This window comes from Zootoca vivipara, chromosome 17 (genome assembly GCF_963506605.1).
Source record: "Zootoca vivipara chromosome 17, rZooViv1.1, whole genome shotgun sequence".
Classification (NCBI taxonomy): domain Eukaryota; kingdom Metazoa; phylum Chordata; class Lepidosauria; order Squamata; family Lacertidae; genus Zootoca; species Zootoca vivipara.
The window spans coordinates 24,186,887-24,214,875 of NC_083292.1; the positions used below are offsets into that span (position 1 = coordinate 24,186,887).

The 27,989-nt window shown below is 46.2% G+C and overlaps 2 protein-coding genes across 8 annotated transcripts in view; both read right to left on the reverse strand.

Annotated features, from left to right (window-relative positions):
- Window positions 1–11,299, reverse strand: part of LOC118075668 (SLAM family member 9-like) — a 61,239-nt gene extending 49,940 nt beyond the window's left edge. For all 7 annotated transcript variants that reach the window (XM_060269778.1, XM_060269777.1, XM_060269776.1 and 4 more), the window contains exons 1-4: window positions 11,175–11,299; window positions 7,201–7,548; window positions 6,123–6,467; window positions 4,764–5,030 (exon numbers count right to left, since the gene is read on the reverse strand). In XM_060269778.1, the coding sequence (XP_060125761.1) occupies window positions 4,764–5,030; window positions 6,123–6,467; window positions 7,201–7,548; window positions 11,175–11,226 (1,012 nt within the window). In that variant the 5' untranslated portion in view covers window positions 11,227–11,299. The remainder of the gene's footprint in view (window positions 1–4,763; window positions 5,031–6,122; window positions 6,468–7,200; window positions 7,549–11,174) is intronic.
- Window positions 11,300–22,595: 11,296 nt separating this feature from the next.
- On the reverse strand, window positions 22,596–27,157 carry BGLAP (bone gamma-carboxyglutamate protein). The gene is made up of 4 exons (XM_035099422.2): window positions 27,014–27,157; window positions 25,795–25,842; window positions 24,552–24,612; window positions 22,596–23,003 (listed from the first exon to the last, which is right to left on the reverse strand). The coding sequence occupies exons 1-4, from the start codon at window positions 27,072–27,074 to the stop codon at window positions 22,862–22,864; spliced, it is 312 nt and encodes a 103-aa protein (XP_034955313.2). The 5' UTR covers window positions 27,075–27,157; the 3' UTR covers window positions 22,596–22,861.
- Window positions 27,158–27,989: the final 832 nt, after the last annotated feature.

The window sequence follows — 27,989 nt, forward strand, 5'->3', positions numbered from 1 at the left end:
TTGAGGGCCTTACCTCTCAGCTGTTTGGTTGGCAGGTACAGGGCTCCCTTGTAAAAAAGCAAACCCCTCCTTTCCTCAAAGTCTTTGGCCTGCTCCCCCCCCCTCTCAGTTCTCTGAAGATGCGGGTGGCAAATTCATCAGCTGCTGTCAGTGCTGTGAGTTCTGCCTCGCTCACCACTGTTGCTCCGCAGGACCATGCTGATGGGGGGAAAATATGCCTGGGTGCCGGTGGCAACTCCTCCTCCATGTACTCTGGCTTGCGGGAGAGGGCATCCGCCCTGACATTCTGCTCTCCCGGGATGTAGTGGATGGAGAAGTTGAAGTTCGAGAAGAACTCTGCCCACCGTATCTGCCGCTGGTTGAGCACCCTGGCAGTTCTCCAGAACTCCAGGTTCTTGTGGTCTGTGCACACCTGGATGGGGTGCTTGGCGCCCACCAGGAAGTGTCGCCAGTGCTGGAACGCAGCGTGGATCGCGAGAAGTTCCCTGTCAAACACTGTGTAGTTGCGTTCCGGCTGGGTCAGCTTCCTGGAGAAGAAGGCACAGGGTCTCCACTCTCTGTTGGCGTCCAGTTGCAACAGAATCGCTCCCAGAGCCTTGTCCGAAGCATCTGTCTCCAGGCGTAGGGGCGCATCCTGCACCACGTGGAACAGGTGCTGGTCTGAAGCGAATACCCTCTTGAGGCTTTCGAACGCTGCTTGCGCCTCTGGTGTCCACCGGAACTTCTGCTTGCCTCTCAGGCAGTCGGTGATAGGAGCCGTGACGCGAGAGAAGTTCTTGATGAACTTCCTGTAGAAGTTCGCGAAGCCTAGTAGGCGTTGGGCATCTTTGCGCGTCCTGGGGCTGTGCCAGTCCAGGATGGCCTGCACCTTGTCCTTGTCCATCGCCAGCCCCTTGTCTGACAGCTTGTAGCCTAGGAAGTCCACTTCTTTGGTGTGAAACTTGCACTTCTCCAGCTTCACATACAGGTGGTTGTCCTTCAGGCGCTGCAACACCTCCCTGACATCCTTCACATGCTGCACTGGGTCATTGGAGTAGATAAGGATGTCATCCAGAAAGACCAAGCAGTTCTTGAAGAGGAGGGACCCCAGGACGTGGTGCATGAAGGCCTGGAAGCATGCTGAGCCCCCTTGCAACCCGAAGGGCATCACCAGATATTCAAAAGAGCCCAGAGGCGTGAACATCGTGGTTTTCCATTCATCACCCTCCCGGATCCTAATCAAGTTGTACGCCCCTCTTAGGTCGAGCTTGGTGAAGATCTTGCCCCTGCGTGCCGCTGTCAGGAGATCATCCACTCTGGGCATGGGGAAAGCCATTGGCTCTGTCACCGAATTCAGCCGTCTAAAATCCACCACCAGACGGCGCTGTTGCGTGTCTTTCTTGTCCACCCAGAAGACCGGGCTGCCCCCTGCTGCCTTGCTTTCTCTGATGAACCCCCGCTTGAGGTTCTTGTCGATGAAAGCGCGCAGATCCTCCAGTTCCTGATCTGACATGGCGTACAGCTTGGCTGGGGGTATAGTGGCCCCTGGCACCAGGTTGATCTGGCAGTCAAAAGGCCTGTGTGGGGGTAGGTGGTCGGACTCCGCTTCGCTGAAGACCTCCTGCAGGTCCCAGTACGGCTTGGGTATTGCCTCACGCCCCTCCCCTGGTTGGTGCTGCATGCAATGTTCCAGACAAAAGTCCGATCCAAAAGTGATGCATCTCTGGTGCCAACTTATGGAGGGGTCGTGGCGCGTCAGCCAGCTCATGCCCAAGACGATGGGGGGGTCTGAGATGGTTGTGACGTTGAAAGCCAGTGTCTCTGAGTGCCTTCCCACCGTCATTCTCATGGGGGGGGGGTTTGATGCGTGATGGCCCCTCCCAGCAGCTCTCTGCCGTCAATGGTGGCCACGTGCAGGGGAAAATCCAGCTGCAGAAGTTGGATCTGGTGCTCTTCCGCAAAGTTTCTCGAGAAGAAGTTGGCTGAGGCCCCACTGTCAATTAAGGCGAGGACTGTCAGGGGATAGCCATTTGGGAGCGTGAGCGTGACTTCTAGAACCACTCCTGCTCTGGGAGGGGTGGGCTGGCTGTGCTCCTCTCTGTGCGGGTGGGCGGGCGGGGGCTGTTGTCTGCTGACTGTGCCTGGCCGCTCCCCCTTGTCTCCTGCAGCCAGGCTGTCTCGTTTCCCTGCTGTGGTGCTGCGTCAGCTGGGGAAGGTACAACCGTTCCCGCCTTTCCTTGCCACTCTCTGCGATGAGGGCAGTCTCTGACGCGATGCCTGGGGGAGTTGCAGAGAAAGCAATTCCCGCCTCTTCCCTCCTTGCGTCTTGGCGCCGCCGGGGTTTGAAAAGCCCGCGCGCGCGCGCTCCTCCGATCTCCATCGGTTCCGGCTCTGGGCTTGGCCTGGGCGGGTGTGGGGGCGGGCCCTGGGGTGGGGTTTGGTGATGTGGTCTGTCCTGGGAGCGTGGGAACCAAGGTTTTGCTGCGCGCGTCGCTTGTTTGTCATTCCATCTGGATTCCTGTCTCACCCCCACCGCTAGCGCCGCTTTGCTTAACTCATCCATAGTTCGCGGTTTGGGACCTCTTGCCAGCTCATCCTTAACGTCTGCGTGCAAACCCATGTAGAAGGCTGATTTCACTGGCTCACTTTGCAGATCCCACCCCAGTTTGTGCACCAGCATGGTGAATCTCGCCCAGTAGTCCCTAACTGTCGATTTTCCTTGTGTTAAGTTATGAAGCTCCTCTTTAGTGGCCTCCATTTCACTGTCACTAGCGTACATTATTTTTAAAGCTTCTAGAAATAATTTTGCGTTCTTCATGCAAGGATTTTTTTGCGCGATGAGCGGTCTTACCCATTCTCGGGCGGCCCCCGTCAAATGCTCTATGATAAAGGAGACTCTGTGCGCGTCATCTGGGAATTCTGCTGCATGCAATTCCAGCGCATAATTTATTTCTGTCTCGAATCCTAGGTACTCCCTAGGGTCGCCGCTAAACTTGGTGACTAGGCTCTGTCCCCTTCTCACTTGGACTAGCTGCGGCTGGGGCACCCCCCCACCTCTAGCGGCTTTCTCCTCTTCCAACTTCTTCTGTAGGTCCAAAACCATCACCCTTAGCTGTTTCTCAGTCTCCTCTTTTGTCCTCACCTGGTCCACCAGCTTGTTCAGCTCCTCCTGCGCCCCTCGCGCTTCCTCCTGAGCGGCATGCAATTGCTGCTGTGCGTGCGCTGTGAGGTTCTGCAGCTCCTGCTTCGCTGCTTCGGCCTCCAGCCTCCAATGCTCAGCCTCTTGAGCGCTCATCGCTGCACTCCAAAGTAGCCAAAAAAAAGATTCGGGAGTTGCTGTCAGAGGGCCTGGTATGGCTACTCTAGAGTAACGACTCCAGCATGGTCTTTTAAGGTTTTTATTAAGTGCTGATTATTTACAGTGTTCAGAGCAGTAAAAATGCATCCTTAAGGTGAGGTGTCTGAACTCCCGAATGGCGATTGGCGCGTTTTCTTCCAGCACCACAGCTTTGGCAGACCCAACCTCTTCCCCCTACATTTGCGTCGCAATTCGGGAGTTGGGGGAATTGGCCTCCCCCCTGTGCGTCCTACTTCCTGTCCCACCTGCGGCCTGGGCTCCACAACCTTGCCTGAGCCTCGGACACCACTTCCTGACTCTCCGCTGGAGGCAGAGCTCTCCTTACTCTCTCCCGCGCTTGGGGATGGGCTGGAACTTAAGATGGGAGGGACTTCCCTGTATCCCTCGTCCCTCACAATACCTAAAAATGTATTATCCTAATAATTCCATATTGGCAGATATAGAATAACGTTTGCAATATAAAAATGAGACTAAGCGAAAATAGAGAAGAAAGGAAGAAAGCTATAACGAAGACCCGTAGAAAATAAAGAATTTGAAATTGTAACATTGGAAGGACGGGAAGTTTCTAAGAAGGAAGAAATAGGATCTAACATAAAGATAATATACGGTTCACATTGCGAAGAAGAATTTATTTTGAATTATGTATTCAGTTCTTCTGTATTTATCTTTTTTTCTTTTGTATGAGATACGATGAGGAGAAAATTATCGTTGTATTTATATCATGCATATGTTCTACTTTGTATTATTTTAAACAATAAAGTCTTTATAAAAAAAAAACAAATGTTCTAATTCCACAAAACCACCAGAGGTGCTCTTCTACCTTTTCCCAGGTCCTCTGTTCTCCTCACAGCCACTTAACTTCATCCACAAACAGGATTGCAAAATTAGAGGCTCATCCACACTTTTGCTTCTCCTGCTGCCTTCCTCCAAGAAAACCCACTCTTTACAGCTGAACTGGAGCAAACTTCAACCAGGTTTTCCGCAGGTTGACATTTGCTCTGATTCAGCAGTAAGGAACGGTTTTTTCTTGGAAAAGTGGACAAGTGGAAAATCATTCAGACCCGTGTCTAGAAAGTAGGGGGCAAGTAGAAGTATGGTTGAGCCCAAGCTTAGATGCAGGCATTACTCTGCCAAGATAGAAATGGAGAAAAAAATCTTACCACTGCAAATTTTCTCGAAAGACACTTAACATTTGCTATGATTTAGTGTTATAGAGCAGATTTTCCAGGGGATAGTAGCTGGGTAAGGGCAAAACTGGACCCGCACCTAGACTGTATGGGAGAAGTACAAAACAGCTCTGATCCCTACATTCTGGGCAAAGGACAAGTAAGAGTCTGGATGAGCATGTCATCAACAAACAGGATTGCAAGACTAGCTTAGACACAGGCATAATTCTGCCAAGAGAAAAATGGAGAGAAAATCTTACCACTGCAGATTTCCAGGAAAGACACTGTCTTGGATGCTTCGCTAACAGGGTTCTCTACTATGCAAGTGAAGTTCAAATCATTGCCTTCTAAATTGTGCCAGGTGACAAGAGATCCCCCAATGGATTCACTCATGCTGGCTGGGGCCCAGCTGATTGTTGCATCCTCTTCCCAGCTCCCTGCAGAGCAGTTCAGCTGCAGAGTTCCATTCCCACCAAGATAATCTTTTCGTTCACATACAATCTCCAGGTCAGCCTCCAATAAACGCTCTGAACAGGAAGGGAGAGAGACATGGTATACAAAAGGGCAATAATTGGCAGAAATGGCAAATAAGGCAGTTGCAAATAAATGGAAAGGTAAGAGAAGACAGCAGCAAAAACATACGAAAAGTTTTTTTAAAATTTAGAATGGAGATAAGCAACTAAACATGTGAGAGTATTTACTTCCCTACAGACCCCCTTGGATGTGAAGATCAGCAGAGGAGACTATCTGTACTTCCATTTCCCTCAAACATTTGGAGGGGTGGTGGCCCAGGATGGGGTGTTCTTTGCAGTAGCCCCTGATCTATGGGATTCCCTCCCCACAGAGGTCTGCCTGGCACCTTCATTATATAGTGTTTATAATCATATGCTGAACACACCCCTCTTTACCTTGGCCTCGGACACCTCATATGTATTGAGGACCAATCCTAATCTGCTACGTTTAAATTGTTTTACTTGATTTTAAAACCTTGTAATCTGTCCTGGGGCCTTATGGTAAAGGGCCATAATATAATATGCCTGGCTGAGTGCAAGTTCTGTGTCAAAAATATCCCACACTGGTTTTCATCCCTTCTTGTGGAAAGAGGTGAAAGTGGTGTGATGGGGCCATTGTAGCTTTTGTGGGGTGCACAATCACCTCAAAAACCCATTAGGCTACAGCTGATAATGAGGCATTATCTTGAATTAATGTGAGATCTTACCCATGGGGATGGGCCCTGTTGTGTATTGAGTCAAATGATTTTATATCTGTATTATCTGTATTATTATTCTCTGTATTTGCATTAGGATAAAGTACTGTAACTGCCTTTTGGTTCCAGAGGGTACAGCTGCTATTGGTCCTGTTAGGTTTTTTTGTGGGGGGTCTGGATAGAGTTCCATATGGTTTTGTATGAAGCACCATTTTAATTCTCCTTGCAGGCCTCATCAGTGCAGAAGGGCCCTGGTGTGGATGCAGGCGGAGAATTATTTCCGCAGGGTCAGGGACTGAAGGAGAGATGAGGCTCTATTATCATTTGTGACTCTACATGAAAGCCAGTTCAAGCCTTAAGATGCTTCGATCAGAGCCCCATCCTGGGTGGCTGAAATGTTTAGAATACTTACTATATACCCTCAGGGGAAAGGTCTCTCTTATTGGTTCTTTGTCTTCAGCTACCGTGATTTGTGCTGTATATTTGCCAGAATCCTCTTGACTAAGATTGTTGATTTCTAACGTCTTGCAGTCCTCAGAGACACTCAGCCGGCCTTTATATGCTTGAATTTCGACATGGAGTTCACATCTCTCTTCTGGATCCTTTTGTGGACGCGCTACCACAAAAATTTCAACATCCTTTCTTTTAGTTCTAAGCCAGGAAATCTTTTTAAATTGTTCTGAAGTGTTCAGCAGGAAACTTGCAGATCCTCCCAGAATTCCTTTCATATTCACAGCATTTTCTTCACCAGAGGAACCTGTATGGTCAATAAAATGAAGGAAGAAACTATCAAGAAACACTGAAAGCTACCTTGACTTATGTCTTCTTCTTTTTTTAAATTTAAAAATAAACTTTATTTCTTTTCTTAAAGGAACAACAAATCAATACGCAATCAATACAATACATCAACACAAAAAAAGACAAACAAACAAAACAAACAACAAACACCCATCTTACCCATGGGGATGGGTCCTGTTAGGTTTTTTTGTGGGGGGTCTGGATAGAGTGCCATATTGTGTTGTATGAAGCACCATTTTAATTCTCCTTGCAGGCCTCATCAGTGCAGAAGGGCCCTAGTGTGGATGCAGGCGCAGAATTATTTCCACAGGGTCAGGGACAGAAGGAGAGATGATGCTCTATTATCATTTGTGACTCTACATCAGGGGTCCCCACACTAAGGCCCGGGGGCCGGATGTGGCCCAATCACCTTCTAAATCTGGCCCACGGACAGTCCGAGAATCAGCATGTTATTACACAAGTAGAATGTGTCCTTTTATATAAAATGCATCTCTGGGTTATTTGTGGGGCATAGGAATTCGTTCATTATTTTTTCCCCCAAATTACAGCCCGGCCCCCCACAAGGTCTGAGGGACAGTGGACTGAAAAAGTTTGCTGACCCCTGCTCTACATGAAAGCCAGTTCAAGCCTTAAGATGCTTTGATCAGAACCCCATCCTGGGTGGCTGAAATGTTTAGAATACAGGCACTTACTATATACCCTCAGGGGGAAGGTCTCACTTATTGGATCTTTGTCATCAGCTATCCAGATCTGTGCTGTGTATATGCCAGAATCCTCTTGACTCAGATTGTTGATTTGTAACCTCTTGCAGTCCTCAGAGACACTCAGCCGCCCTCTATATGCTGGAATTTCAACATGGAGTTCACATCTCTCTTCTGGATCCTTTCGTGGACGCGTTGCCACAAAAATTTCAACATCCTGCTTTCCTTTAGTTCTAAGCCAGGTAATCTTTTTGAATTGTTCTGAAGTGTTCAGCAGGAAAGTTGCAGATCCTCCCAGAATTCCTTTCATATTCACAGCATTTTCTTCACGAGAGGAACCTGTATGGTCAAGAAAATGAAGGAAGAAACTGTCAAGAAATGTAGGAAGCTGCCTTATGTGAAGTCTGACCATTGGTCCATCTAGCTTAGTATTGTCCACACTGACAGGCAGCAGCTCTCTGGGCTTTCAGCTAGGAAGGGCTGGAGCCTTTATTTTTTGTTCACATTCAAGCAGGGCTCAAACCATGAAGATGTTGCAGTGTCACCTGTCCTCTAAGGGCAGGTGCACACCATCCATTTAAAGCACATCCAACACACATCTAAAGCACATGGCTCCCCCCCACAAAAGTATTCTTGAGGCTGCAGAATGCTAAAGGTGCTGGGAGTTATAGTTCTGTGAGAGGAAACTACAGTTCCCAGGATTCTTTGGGAGAAGCCATGTGCTTTAAATGGATGGTGTGGAGCTGCCCAAAGTCTTCCAAAAGCAATTCTAGTTTTCCAGGGCTGGGTTCTGAAGAGAATGACAAAATGTTGCCCCCACCCTATTCCATGGACTGGTGATCGGTGCTCCTGGAGCAAAGCTGGAGGGTGTTTGTGACCCCTCTTGGGTTGCCTTTGTGCCATCAATAGTGGAGCCAGAGGAGAGCCAGCAGCTTCTCCTTCCCTCAAGTGCCCCCTCCAGTATGGGACCTCTCTGAAGCTGGACTTGGGCCAGACTAAAATTCCTGGCCCTACTTGAAGCAAAAGATGGCCGTTCACAGCAATGCAGCCAGAGCATTTAGGGGTGTGTGTGCTAGGAGGGCAGCTAAGTCTATAACCAAGCCAGACCCTGTATGAAGGAAGTCTTGCTCTCCTCCACTATTGACGGCACAAAGAAGAATTAACAAGGAGGACACATTTCCTCTGTCTCTTTCCCAAAAGAGGTAATCATTACAGGTCGGCCAAAGCATTTTCTGTGCCAAAACTGGGGCTAAACCCCAACTGAAATGGATCTCAAGAATCAATTTCCTCCAAGTGCCACAACCACCTGCTCAAGAACCTTGGCCAAGAAGGGGAGATTGGCAACAGGCTGATAATTACTTAGATTTTTTGGATCCAGGAATGGTTTCTTGAGGCGTGTTATTACCACTGCCTCCTTCCAATATTTCTCTGATGAAAATAGGGATGTCCCATTCCATAATGATAATTTTACTATACCCTACATATCTTATTGAGTTGCCCTGACACTCTGGGCAGCTTCCAACATACCGTGTTTCTCCTAAAATAAGACGGTCCTCAAAAATAAGCCATGTCAGGCTTTTAATTAGTAGAATAAATATAAGACATCCCCCGAAAATAAGCCGGGGGTGGGAGCCGCTTCGGGGAGCGCAGCGCAGCGCGAAGAGCCTGGTGAGAGGCAGCTGCGGCTGCAGGTGAAGCCCGGGATCTGCGTGGGCGACTGGGGGCGAACGCACTGAGCGCTGCGGCGGTGGCGAAGAGGCGCCCGATCAGCCCGCTTCTCAGCTGATCGGGCGCCTCTTCGCTACCGCCGCAGCGCTCAGTGCGTTCGCCCCCAGTCGCCCACGCAGATCCCGGGCTTCACCTGCAGCCGCAGCTGCCTCTCACCGGGCTCTTTGTGCTGCCGCTTCGGGGAGCACAGTGCAGCGCGAAGAGCACTCTTCTGGTGCTCTTGTGCGTGCGTGCGCGCGAGGGAGAAGTCCCCTTTTCCTTACGCAGGTGCAGCAGCAGGAGGTTACCCCCGCGAGGTGGGCAGTCTGTGCTCTGCACACACACACACACGCCTCGCTCCGTCTCTCCCCCCTCCGCAAAGACACCAAAAAAAGGACATCCCCTGAAAATAAGCCGTGGTGTGTTTTTTGGGAGGAAAAATAAATATAAGACGTGTCTTATTTTAGGAGAAACACGGTATATAAAAACACAATAAAACATTAAACATAAAAAAACCCTTCCCTAATCAGGATTGCCTTCAGACAGCTCGGGGGTTGGATAACTCCATAACCTCCAACATTTCTCCAGTGAAAATAGGGACATCCTAAGGAAAAGCGGGACATTTCAGGATCAAATCAGAAACTGGGACAGCTTCTCCAAATCAGGGACGTCCGTGGAAAATAGGGACACTTGGAGAGTCTTTCCTTCTCGCAGGCAGGGACTAACCCCTCTTGCAAGAAGGCATCACTTCGTTAGCCTAGCCAGCTGTCACCTCCCTGCTTGTTTTTATCAGATACACACACAATTAATTAATGATTGCTCTATCTATACACACACAAACAAATCATTAATTAATCACCCCGCTTCCTCCCCAAGGAGGTGAGGCTGGCACAACAATACACAGGTCTGAAAAACATTTGAAAGCAATCAAATATCTTCACACAGCTGAATCCTTTCAAGGTGGCCAGGAACAGTGTCTCAGTCATGAGATGCCTGAGGGAACAGGAAGGTTTTCTGGTTCTGCCTGGATATTCTATAATAGTGAAGGACAGGCACATTTCAGCAGGGAGGGCATAGCATCAAAGGGCAGCTGCTACCAAGAAGACCCTGTCCGCTGGGAAGCTCAGTGGCACCACCACCAACAGGGCCTCCCCTGCCAATTGCACACCCAATATGGTTGCTCACAGTTCCATATGGCCCTGTGATGGTGGAATGTGTGTGTGGCAAGACCTGCAACTTCCTCCCCAGAATGGTAAAGTAGGAAGGGATCCCAGCCTCCAAACTCCTGCACATATTCATTAAACTTAAGTCCTTCTGACTTTTAATGTAGAAAGCCCCGGGGTTTTGGATAATTCTGGCTTAAATGAGGGCCATGTCTCTTTTCTTTTTTTAAGTATAATTTTTATTAAGTTTTCTATTTTAAAGTATTCATTAAACAACCTTAAAATGTCAATGACTTCCCTTCTTCTCTTTCCACGGTTCAATTCGCATATCGTAAATCCCTGCATAGTTTACATAAACTAAACCATTCTGTATTCCATTAATACACCCACCAAAACTTTATTATTATTATTATTATTAATAATAATAATTATAATTATTTATTTATACCCCACCCATCTGGCTGGGTTTCCCCAGCCACTCTGGGCGGTTCCCAACAGAATTAAAAGCACAATAGAACATCAAACATTAAAAGCTTCCCTAAACAGGGCTGCCTTCAGATGTCTTCTAAAAGTCAGATAGTCGTTTATTTCCTTGACATCCGATGGGAGGCCGTTCCACAGGGCAGGCGCCACTACCGAGAAGGCCCTCCGTTTACAATGTTGAATTTATCTTAATGCTGCCAACTAATGAGGACCACGTCTTCCACATGATAGGTGACAAATGATGATAGCCTGAAAACATTTTTGCTGTTGGGAATCACCTTAAAGTTATTTGCATACCAGGAATGCCTCCTTCATGGTCCCACGCCTGACACCCCCCACCCACCTTTGTGCCCATCATCAAACAGTGGAGGGTCACCCTTCGTGCATGGAACGAAGGGGGCTGTACCCCAGAAACCTGCCACAATAAACGGGGGGGGGGCTTTAAGGTGCCACCACCAAAAACTTTGTAGTTTTGGAGCCAGGATTTGTGATAGAGCAAATGTTTTAAAATGAATTGAAGAAGTACCTCCAAATAACCAAGACCCTATCTATCAAGCATGTTCTTCCTTTACAGATCTTTTTTGGGGGGGCGGGTTTGCATCCAAAACTTACCAGCTGGTAGCCCAAGTAGCCCCAGAATGAAAAATGCCCTGCGTAGCATCATTTGGGCTTTGCTCTGATGTTTCTTTACTGTGTGTTTCCTGTCATCAAGGCTCCGGGTAAGTCATAATGAAACCAAAAGTTCTCTAAATACTTGTTCTCTAAATACATCACCACCTCGACCAACCACAAAAGAAGCTGCCTTATATGGAACCAGAACATTGCTCTGATAGGCTTCATCAGGGGAAACGAAACTCTGGACTATGGGTCCAGGCCAGGCCCCGCCTCAGGTCTCCCCTTTCGGCCCATGAGGCCCTTTAGTGACATCCGCTTGCCTATCTCCTGATGTCCGGTGAGGTCAGGTGTGTGACAGGTAAAAGGCACAGCATCAAATACAACACAGGAAGAAAGAATTAGGACCTTTGGCTTGAATTGGGCACCTTTTGAAATTGGCAGCCTGGGCGGTGACAGAAGAAGGCACAAAATTCTTACTTACTTACTTACTTCAAACCTTTATTAGGCATTTTACAAATAAAACCATATATATATATATATATATATATATATATATATATATATATATAGTGTATGTATGTGTGTGTATATATGTGTGTGTGTGTGTGTGTGTGTGTATATATATATATATATATATATATATATATATATATATAACCCAGGTGGCGCTGTGGGTTAAACCACAGAGTCTAGGGCTTGCTGATGACATAGGCAAAAATCTGCCCTTATTCCCTTATTGGGTTCTCCATCGGTTGGAGAATATAACAGAGGCCAACCAGAGAAGTTTGAGAAGCAAAGCCTTTATTTCGCTGTTGCAACAGGGTCCTTCCTCTCACGCAGGAGAACAAGGAAGGAACCCCAAACAAAGGTGTCCTGCCCTTAAAAAGAAATTTGAAATTGGTTTCAGCCCACCCCCCAGAAGCATCATCCATATGTCACAGAAGGGGTGTAGCCCAAGACCCCTCTCCCTAGATTCATCATAGGTACATCATGAAAGGGGAGGTCTGGTGGCAGTAATCTGAGCATCCTGGACCCTGCCCCCAAAACCTAATCAACAAAAGAGAGAGATATTTACATTTCCCTGTTTCCCAGCCAAGTTAATCACACACTTTTGTCTGGCACCCAGGTATCAGGATGCCAGGGATTATCACTTTAATTCCTGAGACAATGAGAAGGTTCCCCCCCCTTCTTCCTTGCAGAGGAACGCCAGGTCTGAGAGAGTCAAAATGGTGTCAGTCAGTCCTGTCTTCCTGTGCTGCTTCAGACATGTTTCTGTACATTCATGTACATGTTTTATGAACAATTATTATATATATATATATATATATATGACCTTAAAATTCTTATAACACTGATCAGAAGGTCGGTGGTTCGAATCCCTGCGACGGAGTGAGCTCCCGTTGCTCGGTCCCTGCTCCTGCCCACCTAGCAGTTCGAAAGAACATCAAAGTGCAAGTAGATAAATAGGGACCGCTCCAGCGGGAAGGTAAACGGCGTTTCCGTGCCCTGCTCTGGTTCGCCAGAAGCAGCTTTGTCATGCTGGCCACATGACCCGGAAGCTGTCTGCTGACAAATGCCGGCTCCCTCGGCCTATAGAGCGAGATGAGCGCCGCAACCCCAGATGGTCAGGGGCCCCTTTACCTATATATATATATATATATATATATATAATCTGGGGTTTTCCCTGTTAACCTGCTCCTTGCAGGACTGCTACCAAAAACTCGGCTACCCCCGCCGTTACCCTTTGGTCAGCGTCAGATAGGCAGAATCCCACCCTTTCACCTTGCTAGGGTTCCAGACAACCCAAAAGAGGGGACAGCACACGTTGACAGAGCGTACTGTACAATGTACAATGAAAGAGAATATGCTCTACAGTGTCCGGGACATTCATAGAACATCTGCAGAATGTCTTGTTTCTAGGAATGTTTTGATATCTTCCCCTGACAAATGCCGAGGGAAAAACATTCAGACGGGCCGACATAAAAGCCCTACGTTGGACTGGGATTATTAACTTAGTGACGTAATTGGCTCTGCTATCTAGGATACAGTTGTACCTCTACTTACGAATTTAATGCGTTCCGAACGCACATCCGTAAGTCGAAAAAAAATGTAAGTCGAATCCCATAGGAATGCATTGGGAGAAAAAATAGCAAGTCGAAGCAACCCTATCTAAAAATTGTAAGTAGAAAAAATCCTATCTAAACCACATCCAAGATGGCGGACGGAGCTCCATTTGTAAGTAGAAAAATTCATAAGTAGGTACCACTGTATTTAAATCATAGAATATAGGGGAGCAGATTTTGTTTACAGCTGCCACAATATTTTGTCTCTCGACATCCTTTAGTCTAGTTAGGATATTATGGAAAATGTATTGCTCGCTACAATTGTACAAGGGCTCCAACTCGATGCCTAAAGATTCAATCTTTTTTTCAAGGTACTGATAGCATCTTGATTTATAAGAGTCTTTGAGCCAATCAGTGAGTAGACTTGATGGGGAGCAGCGAAAATGGCAGTGTAACCAATATTTTATTGAGGTGGTCCACCAAATTCAAAAAGTGCTGAATTAAAGCCAAGGTTGCAAAGACAAAGTTAGGAGCACATTTTGAGGGTCCTCCTTTCTTTTCCTTCAGCAGCAGCAGCAGCAGCAGCAGCAGGGCTTTAAATCACCAGATGTCAGATGATTGACAGGTAGGTGGCCAACCCACCTATCAAAACGGCCTGCAGAGGGTTGGCCATTAGTTCCTGACCTCTGAAACTACATGGGCTGGTGAGGGCTCTCCAGGCATAGCTGCCAAGTCTCCCGTTTTCCCTGGGAAATCCCCGTTTTTCCAGCTGTTCCTAGCTGAAAAAATGGATTTTTTTGTTTTTCCCCTGTTTATTCTGGCGCGGTGGCCATTTTGGAACTGGGCGGAGCATGCTCAGAAGCGACTTTTGATGCTACTCTGCCCAGTTCCAAAATGGCTGCAGTGTGACTTCTGGCGCGGCAGCCATTTTGGAACTGGGCAAAGCAGCATCAAAAGTCACTTCTGAGCATGCTCCGCCCAGTTCCAAAATGGCGGCAACGCTACTTCCGGTCTGCTATTTCTGGCCCGGTCCCTTATTTCTCTGACAGCAACTTGGCAGGTATGTCTCCAGGGTTTCAGGCAAAGGATTCTCCCAGCCCCACCCAGAGATGCTGGGGTTTGAACCTGGGACCCTCTGGATGCAGAACCGATGTTTTATCTGTGGGTCAAAGGGTCATGTTGGAGATGGCAGGATCATCATATTAGAGCAGCAGTTGCCAAACTGTGCTCCACAGAGCACTTGGTGCTCTACAAAGCATCTTCAAGTGATCCCAAAGAGATAGGAAAGAAAAATAAATTAATATGAGCCGTTGGCATAAGGGTGAAAATCAGTGGTGGACCTGCATTAAGGGGGCCCTGAAGCTCAAACTGCCATGTGAGGGCCTTCACAACTAGCAATGCTAGTTATATAAGCTTTATTTTACTGGATAGCTTTAATGTGCTTATGTGTTTCTTTTTTAAAAAAAATTTATTAGGTTTTACAATTTTATATTCAACATAGTCATCATCAATACAAGAAAAAATATGTAAATCCAAATCTTACTCCACCCTCCCTTGACTTCCCTCAACTGCCTCTTCTGGTTCTTTAAACATTTGCTTCTTCTGCTTTTTTTGATTTACCTTAATTTTAAAGTCTTTTGCCTAAGTATTCTTATATTCTTATCATGTTTATACCATGTCTTTCAAGTTACATCTTACGTTTTGTTATTTTCCCAATTATTGCTCCTTAACTTTTACACTTCTTTTCTTAATTGTAGGTGTTTACTCAAACCCTGCTAGTGAGTCCACTTCTGTAGTGAAGTTAGGAATTAGAAAATGTTAAACCTTGGTTCATGCTTCAGTGTGGCCTTATGGGAGAAGGAAACCCTATGGCTTTCTGGGAAAGTATGCCGGGTTTCCCTTAAGACGAACTCTTCTCTCCCATCAGCTCTGTCTCTAAGAGTGTGATTTAATTGTCTTTGGCTGGGAAGGAAGGCCAAGATGTTATCTGCTTAACACTGCTTAACACTAAAAAGGGGAGACCTGTTGCAGCTGAGAGGGAAATGTGGATTGGAGCTGTTATGTATTAAGTTAGCTGCAGTACTCCTTCTGGCCACTGTGGCTGCAGTTCTTACCCTGCCCACTGTGGCTGCAGTTCTCACTCAGGTCCACAACATGCAAATGAAGGATTGAGAGTGCTGTTCACGGATTGGGTAGCTAGGGGAAGTTTGTTACTGTTGCAAGTTACTGAGTACTATATAAGCCAGTTGGCTAAGCCAGTGCTCCCCAACCTTTTTATCGCCGTGGACCAGTCAACGTGCTTTTGAAATGCTGTTTGCTTGTAAGTATGCTTAGCTAGTTATACTATGCAACGTTTTGAGTTTCTGTTTGTAACCCTTTATAAGACATGCACACCTTTTTAAGCTGTCTTGTTTTATACTAAATCCTGGAAAGGACTTTTGCTTTCTGTTTTCTTTGCTGGGGGAAGCTAAACCGGTGCCTAAACCGCTTAGTCATCTACCTTACCTGATGAATTTCTGTCTGTGTCGCGGTAAAGTGATTCAGGGCCGTGTGACCTGGTAAAAGCTTTGCAATATTTCTGTAAGTACATCATAAACAGTTCCGTCTTTTTTAAAGCCTCTATTGTCCTTGTCTTTAAGTTTTTCTGTAAGCTTCGCCATTTTGGCATATTGCATAAGTTTTGCTTGCCATTCTTCTTTCATTGGTATCTTGTCATCTTTCCATTTTTTGGTCTAGTGACATCCTAGCCACTGTTGTAGCACACATAAATAACTTCTTCCGCTCTTTTGGCAAGTCCTGTCCTGTAATACCTAACAGAAAGGCTTTGGGTTTTTTTTAAACAAATGTTGTATTAAACATCTTTTTCATTTCATTAGAAATCATTTCCCAATACAGTAGTTTTTAATTGCTATACAATTCCACCACATATGATAAAATGTACCTTCTTTCTCTTTGCACTTCCAGCACTTATTAGAACTTGTTTTATACATTTTGGTAATTTTAACAGGTGTCAAATACAATCTATACATCATTTTCATATAATTATCTTTCAAAACTATACAATCAGTAAATTTTAAATTCACTTTCCATAGTTTTTCCCAATCTTCCATTTGTATATTGTGTCCTGAATCTTGTGCCCATTTGATCATTACACATTTAACCTCTTCATATTTAGTTTCCCACTCTAGCAATAAATTATACATCTTCTTCAATGTTTTGGTATTATCATCTATAATTTCTCTTTGTAATCTGGATAAAATAAATCCTTTCTTTTTGTCTTCCTTAAATTCCTAATTTAGTTGATAGTACTGCAGCAAGTCATTTACAGTATATGTTCTCAAATCTTTTCAAATTCTTTCAACTTTAATTTCCCTTCTGTTACTATTCAGAGATCTCTATATGTAAGCCAGTTTTCTTTCCTATTTATTTTTATTGTTGTTGCTTCTGTTGGTGACAACCACCACAGGGGTCTGTTGTTCTAATAAATCTTTATATTTTCCCCAAATGTTTGTTGTTGTTGTTGTTTAGTCGTTTAGTCGTGTCCGACTCTTCGTGACCCCATGGACCATAGCACGCCAGGCACTCCTGTCTTGCACTGCCTCCCGCAGTTTGGTCAAACTCATGTTCGTAGCTTCGAGAACACTGTCCAACCACCTTGTCCTCTGACGTCCCCTTCTCCTAGTGCCCTCAATCTTTCCCAACATCAGGGTCTTTTCCAAGGATTCTTCTCTTCTCATGAGGTGGCCAAAGTATTGGAGCCTCAGCTTCACGATCTGTCCTTCCAGGGAGCACTCAGGGCTGATTTCCTTAAGAATGGATAGGTTTGATCTTCTTGCAGTCCATGGGACTCTCAAGAGTCTCCTCCAGCACCATAATTCAAAAGCATCAATTCTTCGGCGATCAGCCTTCTTTATGGTCCAGCTCTCACTTCCATACATCACTACTGGGAAAACCATAGCTTTAACTATACGGACCTTTGTCGGCAAGGTGATGTCTCTGCTTTTTAAGATGCTGTCTAGGTTTGTCATTGCTTTTCTCCCAAGAAGCAGGCGTCTTTTAATTTCGTGACTGCTGTCACCATCTGCAGTGATCAAGGAGCCCAAGAAGGTAAAATCTCTCACTGCCTCCATTTCTTCCCCTTCTATTTGCCCCCAAACGTTTAGTGATCTCCTAATTATGTGATTATAAAATCCTTAATGTACTTTGCCTTTATCATACCACAGGTACGCATGCCATGCAAATCTGTTGTCTTTCAAGGTCTGACCTATCCATATTATCTAATCATGCCTTTTCTTCACAGGAAACATGTGATAAAATAAACATACAGGGTTGAGGGGGGAAACTTAATCCCATCGTTCATTTGCAAATTTATATAACATAATCAACTCTTCACCTTTCAAATGCTAAGTTCCAAGAGGGTCAATGAATAGATTGTTTGAAGTGGAATACTGTAGTGTGAAGCAGTAAAAATGAAAGTGCAAACTTGTGAGCAGAATACCCCACAAGTCTTGGGATCTTTGTGCGAAAATTGTGCAAGTCAGTTGCATGTCTGTGCAACTCAAGACTTGAGGCAAAACCTCTTCCCAATCCCACGGGGTTCCAACAACTGCACTAACACTTAACTGTACAGAATTGGCACCTGAATGTAGAAGCAAATCCAAAGGGATAGGGGTGGAAATAGTAACTGGGATCTGTAATCCTGCTGGGATGGGTTTTGGAAATGCATGTTTAAGGCAGATGTGCTCTTCAGATAAGAGCCACAATAGGCTGCTGCATCCCTGCCCTGAGTTTTCTTCTGCTGCACACTACATGCAAGGGTAAAAGGTAAAGGATCCAGTCCGGACAACTCTGAGGTTGTGGCGCTCATCTCGCTTTATTGGCCGAGGGAGCCGGACGTACAGCTTCCGGGTCATGTGGCCAGCATGACTAAGCCGCTTCTGGCGAACCAGAGCAGCGCACGGAAACGCTGTTTACCTTCCCACCGGAGCGGTACCTATTTATCTACTTGCACTTTGATGTTCTTTCGAACTGCTAGGTTGGCAGGAGCTGGGACAGAACAACGGGAGCTCACCCCGGCGCGGGGATTCGAACCGCCGACTTTCTTATCGGCAAGCCCTAGGCTCTGTGGTTTAACCCACAGCGCCTCCCACATGCAAGGATACTTGGTTCCATTTTACAGCCATTACCACTGTGGCTTGGCTGGAGCTCACTCTAGGAGTCTACATCTAAACAGAAGTATGGTCCAGGAGTGGAGTGATGGGCTAGAACCTGAGAGACCAGAATAATAATAATAATAATAATAATAATAATAATAATAATATTATAATAATAATAATAAATCTATTTATACCCTGCTCATCTGGCTGCGTTTTCCCAGACACTCTGGGCGGCTCCCAACAGAATATTAAAACACAATACAGCATTAAACATTAAAAACTTCCCTAAATAGGGTTGCCTTCAGATGTCTTTTAAAAGTAAGATAGTTGCTTATTGCCTTGACATCTGATGGGAGGGCGTTCCACAGGGCAGGTGCCACTACCAAGAAGGCCCTTTTCCTGGTTCCCTGTAACCTCGCAGTGAAGGAACCGCCAGAAGGCCCTTGGAGCTGGACCTTGGTGCTGAACGATGGGGATCCCCATTGAGCCAAGAAAAATTACTGAGTGACCTTGGACAGGCCACTCACTCTCATTCTAAGCCACCTCACAAGGATAAAATGCTCATAATAGTTTATACAATTTGTGACAGATACTTTAAAATTTACTCCTGGAATGCAAATAGGAATCAAAATATCAAATTATTTTTTAATAAAGAAGTATTATAACATGCTACACATAAATAAGAGGAAAGTTGTTGTGATGATTTTCTACAGCTACACCGTGACCTAAATTACACGTCTCATTATTATTATTATTATTATTATTATTATTGCATTTATTTTTTTGAAGCAAAGCAACATATATCCTGTTTTCCTATTTCAGGTACCCGACTATGAAACGGAACCGCCCAAGTGGAGTGCAGTGAAAGAAAAAACAGAAAGTCAAAGCTTTGGAACTGCAGTCACTGGCTGGATCGTTGCTGAAATATGTCACACCTTACAGTTCAGCATCAACATCGAAAGGTCAGGATGAACCTTCACTATGAAGCTGTAACACCTATACATGATAATTTCAAGGAGGTTGTTGATGCCATAGAAGAACTTTAATCCCACAGAAACTGTCGAAACCAGAGAAGCAGCGTAAATGCTTTTGCCAGTAGTATGTTATTTTTGTTTTTTATGTTTTTCAAGTTTCTGGAGTAATGTCTTAGTAAAAGCAAATCACACTCAAAAATACCTACAGAACGTTGGAATCAGTTTTGAGAAGTGTGTTATCAAAATAAGAAGTCTGAAGATCTTTTTGAAAGACAAAAGAAATGAGATTGTGGAGACAGCACTGCAGTTTGCAACCGACACTTGTGAGGAGATGGACATTCCTTAAATGGAAAGAAGGATCGTCAGAAAGAAGCAAATGATACTTGGAGAAAAGGCTCAAGATGAACCACTCATGTTGAATGAAGAATTGAAATCCAATGAAAGAATTGAATGAAGATCAATGTTAGAGTGCATTGACAGGTTTTATCAAGAAATCGACACTCGCTGCAAAGACATGGAAAGTATATCAGCTCGGTTTGCAGTCCTCGAGCCCAAGAATGTGATCACAACTTCAGAAGACAAACTTCCACAGTTAATACAAAACTTTAGTCATAAACTACAATGAGCTGTCTGAAGATGGTATCCTTAGAGAGATTCATACCTGCCAAGTCTCTCGCGGAGAAATCCGGGATCGGCAGCCGGTGTCGCTTTGCCCATCTATGGGCACCAAAAATGGCCGGCGCTAGTGGCGGAAGTTACGTCTACACATGTCTGGAAGTGCGTAGACACAACTTCCGGTGCCCGCACCCGCCATTTTTGGTGCCCATCGATGGGCAAAGCGACACCGGAAGTTGCGTCTATGCACTTCCAGACATGTGTAGACACGACTTCCAGCGGCGGCCATTTTCTGGTGCCCATAGATGGGCAAAGCGGCACCAGAAAAATGGCCGCCGACAGGAGCCAAAATAAGGGAGATTAACAGGAGAGGAGCTGAAACGGGAGACCGCCAGGAAACGGTAAGGAAAAACGGTTTCCCGGGAAATACGGGGTACTTGGAAGCTATGGAGAGATTCCACAAGTAAGATGACATCTACAAGCTGCCAAAGTTTCAAAACCAGATTCTCTGAAATGGTCTTCTTTAAGATTTTTAGAGTTGTTGAATATGAACTTTCAGATTCTGTACCAAATCTGATTTTAGCCTTAAGAATCTTGTTAACGTTATGTGTTTCTGCAGCATCATGTGAGAGGAGTTTTTCCAAGCTAAAATTAATCAAGAGTTATCTTGGGTCCACTATGAGTCAAGCTCGGCTCTCTGGCTTAGCCATCTTGAATTGAAAACAAAGTAGTGAGAGGAATTGATTTTGATGATGTGCTTTCAAAATTTGCAGAGGTTCCGAGATGTTACTGATGAAAAATTTAAGAGAGAGTGGGATGTATACAGAGTTTATTTAAAAGAGCATTGCAAAAAAAAAAAAAAGAATCTGTTGGCAGGTCTGGATTGACGTTCTACGTGTAATGGGAGAATCTTATAAAATTAATGTAAATGAAATAACCTAGAGGAGACAAAGTTTAGTGTGCTGTTAAAAAATGTAATCTGGGAACCACAATGAGGGGACCAGAGGTCATGTGGAAGCAAACAACAAATTGCTACATACAACAAGCACCAACTTTGGAATCAATGTTTGTTTATTTTTTCATTTTTTTTCTGATTATTATGTTACATAGTTTTTAAAACCAATAAAGCATTTTAAAAATTTGCAGATAAAGTTAGGGGGAAAGAGTTTTAAGTGCTTAAACTCACAATGTTAAGTAAATAAACCAGAAAATAACACTTACAACTGTAAGTTTCTTAATTTTCCTTCTTTTAATAATTTCATTTGGGAGGGGGGGAAGTGACAAGAAATTTTCTGCACCGGGTACCTCCTGACCTTGCTACGCCACTGGCTGTATGAGAGAACAAATCGGTAGGTTGTGTGTGTGTGTGTGTGTGTGCAGTACCCTAAAGTCAGAAGATAAGTACTTTCATTTGCTTTTTAGCAAATGCCCTCTACTGGCTTGCGAGTAACTCCATGAAACCCAATGGGACTGATTTCTGAGTAGACCTGCAGAGGATTGGGAATTCTCATATGACCATGGTGAAAAACATTCTCTATAAGGAAACGGGGAACACACTAAAGATTCTGTCTCTGCCTATCATCTGAACTCTGGCTTCACCCATCACCAGAATTCAGCCTCTGCTAGGCTACCCAGAAGGGAAATTGAAGAAAAGAGGTTGCCTATCTTTGGTGTAAAGATTTGAACAATTCATTGTTTATGCTGTGCTTTGACCACCCACAAACCACAATGCTAAGTGCTGGCCTCAGTGTATTAATTAAATTGTTATACAAAGGGGGTCAGTCTAGAATCTAGATTATACCCATGCATCCCTTCCAGGCTTACATGAAGCTAGGATGTATAAAAGAAAACCAGAACCCCAAAAGCAAACCATTTCCTTTGTTAAGGTAATGGCCTTAGATACATACCCATCATCAGCAACTTTAAAAAGTTATCTCTGTTGCCATAGAGACAAATCGTTGGGTCTTTTTCCACTTCACCTGGCTGCCTGCCATGTCATCCAAGGACAGAACAAGAGGCCAAGGAGGGCTGTGTTTGGGTGAGTTTTGGCTGATCCTGGAAGCTGCACACACACACACAGGCATGTCTGCTCTGTGCTGGACCCAAATCTGTGATTTGGGGCTTCCCTGGAAACCCAGTGGGGAAACTCGGGCTGTATTTATGCCCTTATTTAAGATCTACGTAAACCAGCCAGCTAGTTACAAGTAGCTAGCCGTGTTGGTCTGACGTAGTCAAAACAAAATAAAAACATTCCTTCCTGTAGCACCTTAGAAACCAACTAAGTTTGCCATTGGTATGAGCTTTCATGTGCATGCACACTTCTTCAGATACAGTCAGCCAGTGGCAGCCTCCTCCATCTCTCTCCCAACCATTACCACCACCAGAATATCTCAGTGCAGCATACAACTTCCCCCAAACTTGGGGCCTGCAGAGGTTTTGTACCTCAGCTCACATCAGCCCCAGTCTACAGTGCTGAGGCTGTTGGGAGTTGTAGTCCAAAATTCTGCAGCTCACCAGGTTGGGGAAAGCTACAGAACCGCATAGGACAGCACCATGTAGCACCAAAAAAGCATATCATGTGCATAACTCAGTGAAAGAAAAGAAGTGTGCTTATGTTTTTAAGTTATTTAATATTTTATTCATAAAACACCAATTTTTAAAGCAAGCATATTACAGAGGCAGCCTGGAGGCAAAGGCACAGTAGTTACAAGCAGTATCTGTTCAGGGTATTTCAAGGCATGGGTCCTGCTGTGGACCTTAAGAGACAAGGACTGTGTAGCACCAAAGCGAGTAGATCCCTCCCCCCAGATGCTGGTCTCCGAGCAGGACTCTCCTCTTTTCTGTCCCACACACTGTGCTGACTTTAAGCAGGGCCTCTATACTGGCCCATAGAATCTCCTGTAAGCTTCTTGGATGCCGATGAGGTCGGCCATCTCGTCGCAGGCGGGGTTCGGCTCACAAACCTCTCGCAGGGGCTCAAGGGGGTCTGGGGTTGGGGCAGCATGGGCGTTGTAGAACCTGCCAGGGAGCAGCAGCCACGGTTGGAGCATTTAGCAGACATTTTGGGGCTATATCAAAATGTTCTCAGTATGCCAAAGGATATCCACGTATACAAAACTTTAACTAGCAAGATACACATTTCTTCATGCAAAAATCCCCATTAAAAATCTTCCAACGTTACTGTAAAATTTCTCCTAATTTTGCCCAGTATACATTTTTGCAAAACATTTGCAAAAACCTAACATAATGATTATGCACACTTTTACCCTAGTATATGCATTTTGTACACATTACACCACACTTTGGAACTCCCTGCCTATTGACTTCAGGCAGGTACCACCACTGTACTCTCTTCAGCGCCTGCTACAAACATTTTTCTTTGGGCAAGCCTCTCCAGATATGTAAAACATTGACATGTCTTTTAATCTGTTTTTTAGCTTAGCATAGATTTTACATTTTTTGAACAGTTGGATTTAACTATTTTTAATGGTAATTTTGTTGTTTTTATTTGTTTGGTAAGCTGCTTTGAGGGTACCCCCCCCTTAAAAACAAGCAGCCTATAAATTCTAATTAATGAAATTAATTCATTAACTAATTTGCTGGAGGACTGCATTGCAAAATTTGGGCATTTCAAAAGACAGCTGTGTTTCAGAAAGTAGGTCCACTTTTAAGCACAAATGGAAATGAATTTCTTCCCCTCCACTCGATGCCAGGGTGGGGTTGGGGGTAGAGATTTTTCATTAATTGCAAGGTTATACTTTCCCCCCAGCAAAGAGCTGCAAGGTGATCAGACACTGTAGGGATAGGAGCTAAACCCTCCCTTGTTCCATCTCCCACCGTTTACTCCTCTGCTCCAATCTGCATAGTCCCACCCCTTCATTTGCATACTCTTCCCCTGGGTTCTGTTTCTCGGTCACACTGGAATGCACATGTGATCAGGGCCGTCCCTAGGCCCGGGCTGGGTGGCGCAAGGTGCCAGGGCGCCTGGCCATCAGGGGCGCGGAAGGGGCACCAAACGCTGGTGTCTGCGTCCGCACGCCTCTGCTGTTGAGCGGCTTCAGGCAGCTCTCCAGAGGCGCGCGGGGAGTGCTGGCCTGGGGCCGCCTGAACAGCTGAGCGGCCCCAGGCTCACGCTCCCCGCACGCCTCCGGAGCTTCGCACGGGGAGCGGGAGCCTGGGGCTGGCTCCTCCGCGCCTCTCAGCTTTTGAGCGGCTTCAGGCCGCTCTCCGGAGGCGCGCAGGGAGCAGGAGCCTGGGGCTGCCTCCTCCACGCCTCTCAGCTCCCCGTGCGCCATTCCTGCCCGCCTCACTCACGGAGGGCGCCGGAGGGATCTTGGCACCAGGGCGCCAGATATGGTTAAGACGGCCCTGCATGTGATGCATCCAGCCAATTCTTGCAGCAGAGAGAGTAACAGCTTCTTTACAGAGCCCTGTGTTGACATTATCTGGGTAACTATTCTCCTCCGTCCAATGTTTGGGACCTCCTGGAGGCGTCTTCAAAGCCACTAGGGAGCCCACCCCCACCCCAGATTCCTAGCTCATGACAAGTTGCACATTTATCTTTACCTGTTATAGTTCCTCTTGTGTCTCTTCATTACTTGAGCACTGACGCGCCTGGAGACAAAAGCTACAAGAGGAAAAGTTGCATATTTTATCAACAGCGCTGCCTCAGCCCTCTATAGGAGGAGTTCTCCCTATTTGCCTCCTCCCTGCCATCAGTGGGGCTTGTGGCTCAGGAACGAAACCAAGGATCCTGACAGTCTCCGTTTTCATTTTGAAAAGCAACGTGATTCTAGCCCTCATTGTGGAACAGAAAGGGAAAAAGGAGATTTCCATACTTTTAGAAACATAAGAAGCTGCTGTGGTCCATCTAGCTCAGTATTGTCTACACCAGAGCTTTTCAAGCTGGGGACACACTTTTTGGACATGCATCATTTCGCGAAACAGTCATTCAGTTTTACTAGTGAACTGGAGGTTAAACTAACCCAGAGGTTGGCAACCTTTGGCCCATGGGCCAGATCCGGCCCACGGAGGCCGTTTATCCGGCCCACGAGCCGCCCAGTCACCGAGCCGCCCACTCGGCAAGTCCCCCAGGCATTGTGCTAAACCGGCATAGCGCAGCGTGGGGACGTGCGCAGATGCCAAAAATCGCTTCTGCTCATGCCCAGATGCCGAAAATCGCTTCTGCTCATGCCCAGACGCCAAAAATCGCTTCTGCTCATGCCCAGACGCCGAAAATCGCTTCTGCTCATGCCCAGACGCCGAAAATCGCTTCTGTGCAGGCACAATTTTTGGCTTCCGGGCATGCGCAGAAGCGATTTCCAGCGCCCCGGACATGTGCAGCACGACGCCGGAAATCGCTTCTGCGCATGTCCGACCCACGGACGATCGTCCATGGGAATAATCCGTTCCATGGCCAAAAAACGTTGCCGAAGCCTGAACTAACCCCTATCCAGCCCTGGAAGGAGTGTTTGTGTGACACACTGCAGCCGACACACTAACATGTCGCAGCGCACAGTTTGGAAAGCTCTGGTCTACACTGATAAGCAGTGGCTCTCCAGGGCTTTTGATAGCCTCCCCCCCCCCAATTCTAGTTGAAGATGTGGGCAATTGAACCTGAGACCTGCATGCAAAACACATCACCACACAGCTACAATTCTCCCACCTTCCCTAGTCTACCCCTCCCCCCCCTCAAATTTTCCAATTTTGCAAGCCTAGGTCTCTTCTGCAGATATAAGTCTCTTTGAAGCAATTATCTAAAAATAAATAAAAATAAGCAAGAAAGGAATAAAAGTGGAGATAAACTGACCTTCAGAGCTGGGTGAGTCGTTGGCACTGTTGGAGTGGGCAGAGTCATCTGGAAAAGGAGAAGGGCAACTGCAATGAGCAAAAGGCTACTTGCCCCTTGGCCAAGTGAGGCACCAGGGAACAGTTGTGGTGCCTGTCACCCAAGGGCACGGTTTGGGCCTGAGCACTTCCTAAGAACCTCTGCTTTCATTGTAGCGATGTAATCCTGCTAGCCCTTGTGACCAGGATAAGCTTGGTAAGTACAGAGGCAATGCCTGCTGAAACTGTGGCCGAGGGATGGGTCAGGAATGATAGTAACCTTTATCTATTTCATTTACACCCTAGAGTTTGAGGTGATGTACACACTTCTTCCCAACAACCCTGTGAGGTAGGTTAAGCTGAGAGGCAGTGGCTGACCCAAAGTAACCTGGGAATTTGAACCCTGGTCTCCCAAGTCCTAGTCCGACACTCTAAACACCACCACCACCACTGGCATGGAGGGGGTGGGGGAGAAGAGAAACGGTCGGTCAGCTTTGAAGGCAGAAATGAATCTGAAGTGATGTTGGCATCTCTGGGTCCTGAAGGTTATTCTTTTTGTTTTGAAAAAAGCTGGCACACCCTGGAAATACCCACAATCTTAAAACTGTGATTTATTGTCTAAATATTTAGCTTTGCTCACATGTAGGTCCGTATAGTTAAAGCTATGGTTTTCCCAGTAGTGATGTATGGAAGTGAGAGCTGGACCATAAAGAAGGCTGATCGCCGAATAATTGATACTTTTGAATTATGGTGCTGGAGGAGACTCTTGAGAGTCCCATGGACTGCAAGAAGATCAAACCTATCCATTCTTAAGGAAATCAGCCCTGAGTGCTCACTGGAAGGACAGATCCTGAAGCTGAGGCTCCAATACTTTGGCCACCTCATGAGAAGAGAAGAATCCTTGGAAAAGACCCTGATGTTGGGAAAGATTGAGGGCACTAGGAGAAGGGGACGACAGAGGACAAGATGGTTGGACAGTGTTCTTGAAGCTACGACCATGAGTTTGACCAAACTGCGGGAGGCAGTGCAAGACAGGAGTGCCTGGCGTGCTATGGTACATGGGGTCACGAAGAGTCGGACACGACTAAACGACTAATCAACAACACATGTAGGTGCATATGAAGACTGGATTTTGATGGCACCTGCAAACTCATCTATGGCCACATAGAGAATCATAACCCAGAGATGGTTTGACCACTTACCTGCTTGGCAAAGGCAGAGCGTGGCCACTGCCAGGAAGCTCACCAGAATCAACTTGTTCATCTTGATTGATGCTGTTTGCTAACGGGGAGATGTTCTCTGCAGGTCTGGAGATGCTTGCTTCCTTCCTTCCTCTGGGGTCTCTTCCACCTGGGTCTCTGTTCCTGATTTATACTGTTTTGGCACCCCCCCACCCCCCAGCCCACTTGGCAGGAGGGACAGCCCACAGGACCTCCTCCTTCCTCCTTGCTCTCTAACCACAGAAGGGGCAGAAAGCCAGGTCTATTTTGGAGCCCATCTGCTGGGCAGGAAGGCTGCCAAGTCCAAGCAGTAATTGTGGTTTGGGGGCAGGGATATCATCTGAAGAAGGCAAGCTTACTTGTCTGCAGGGAAGGGACAGGGCAGGATGGACGCCACAGTCAGACTGGGAAGCCATGATGCTTTTGCAGCACTGGGAGTTGGGGTGTTTTGGGGACCCAAAGCTCAGGAAGGAAACAGCTACCTAGATTTCATCCTGTTGGGTGGCTCAGGTTTCAAATCAAAGCAGACTGGGGACGCAATATATATTGGAAAGCTTATTTGAAACACATTTAAAGCACATAAAGGTAAAGGGACCCGTGACCATTAGGTCCAGTCGTGACCGACTCTGGGGTTGCGGTGCTCATCTCGCGTTATTGGCCAAGGGAACCGGCGTACAGCTTCCAGGTCATGTGGCCAGCATGACTAAGCCGCTTCTGGTGAACCAGAGCAGCGCACGGAAACACCATTTACCTTCCCGCCGGAGCGGTACCTATTTATCTACTTGCACTTTGACATGCTTTCGAACTGCTAGGTTGGCAGGAGCAGGGACTGAGCAACTGGAGCTCACCCCGTCACAGGGATTCGAACTGCCGACCTTCTGATCGGCAAGCCCTAGGCTCTGTGGTTTAACCCACAGCGCCACCTGATCCCCTCCAAATAATCCTGGGAAGTGTAGTT

Coding starts and splice junctions, on each gene's coding strand:
- BGLAP (XM_035099422.2), bottom strand. CDS start 27,074: ATGAACAAGTTGATTCTGGTGAGCTTCCTGGCAGTGGCCACGCTCTGC. Junction 24,613..25,794: donor CGACTCACCCAGCTCTGAAG/GTCAGTTTATCT, acceptor TTCCTCTTGTAG/CTTTTGTCTCCAGGCGCGTC. Junction 23,004..24,551: donor CACAAGAGGAACTATAACAG/GTAAAGATAAAT, acceptor GCTCCCTGGCAG/GTTCTACAACGCCCATGCTG.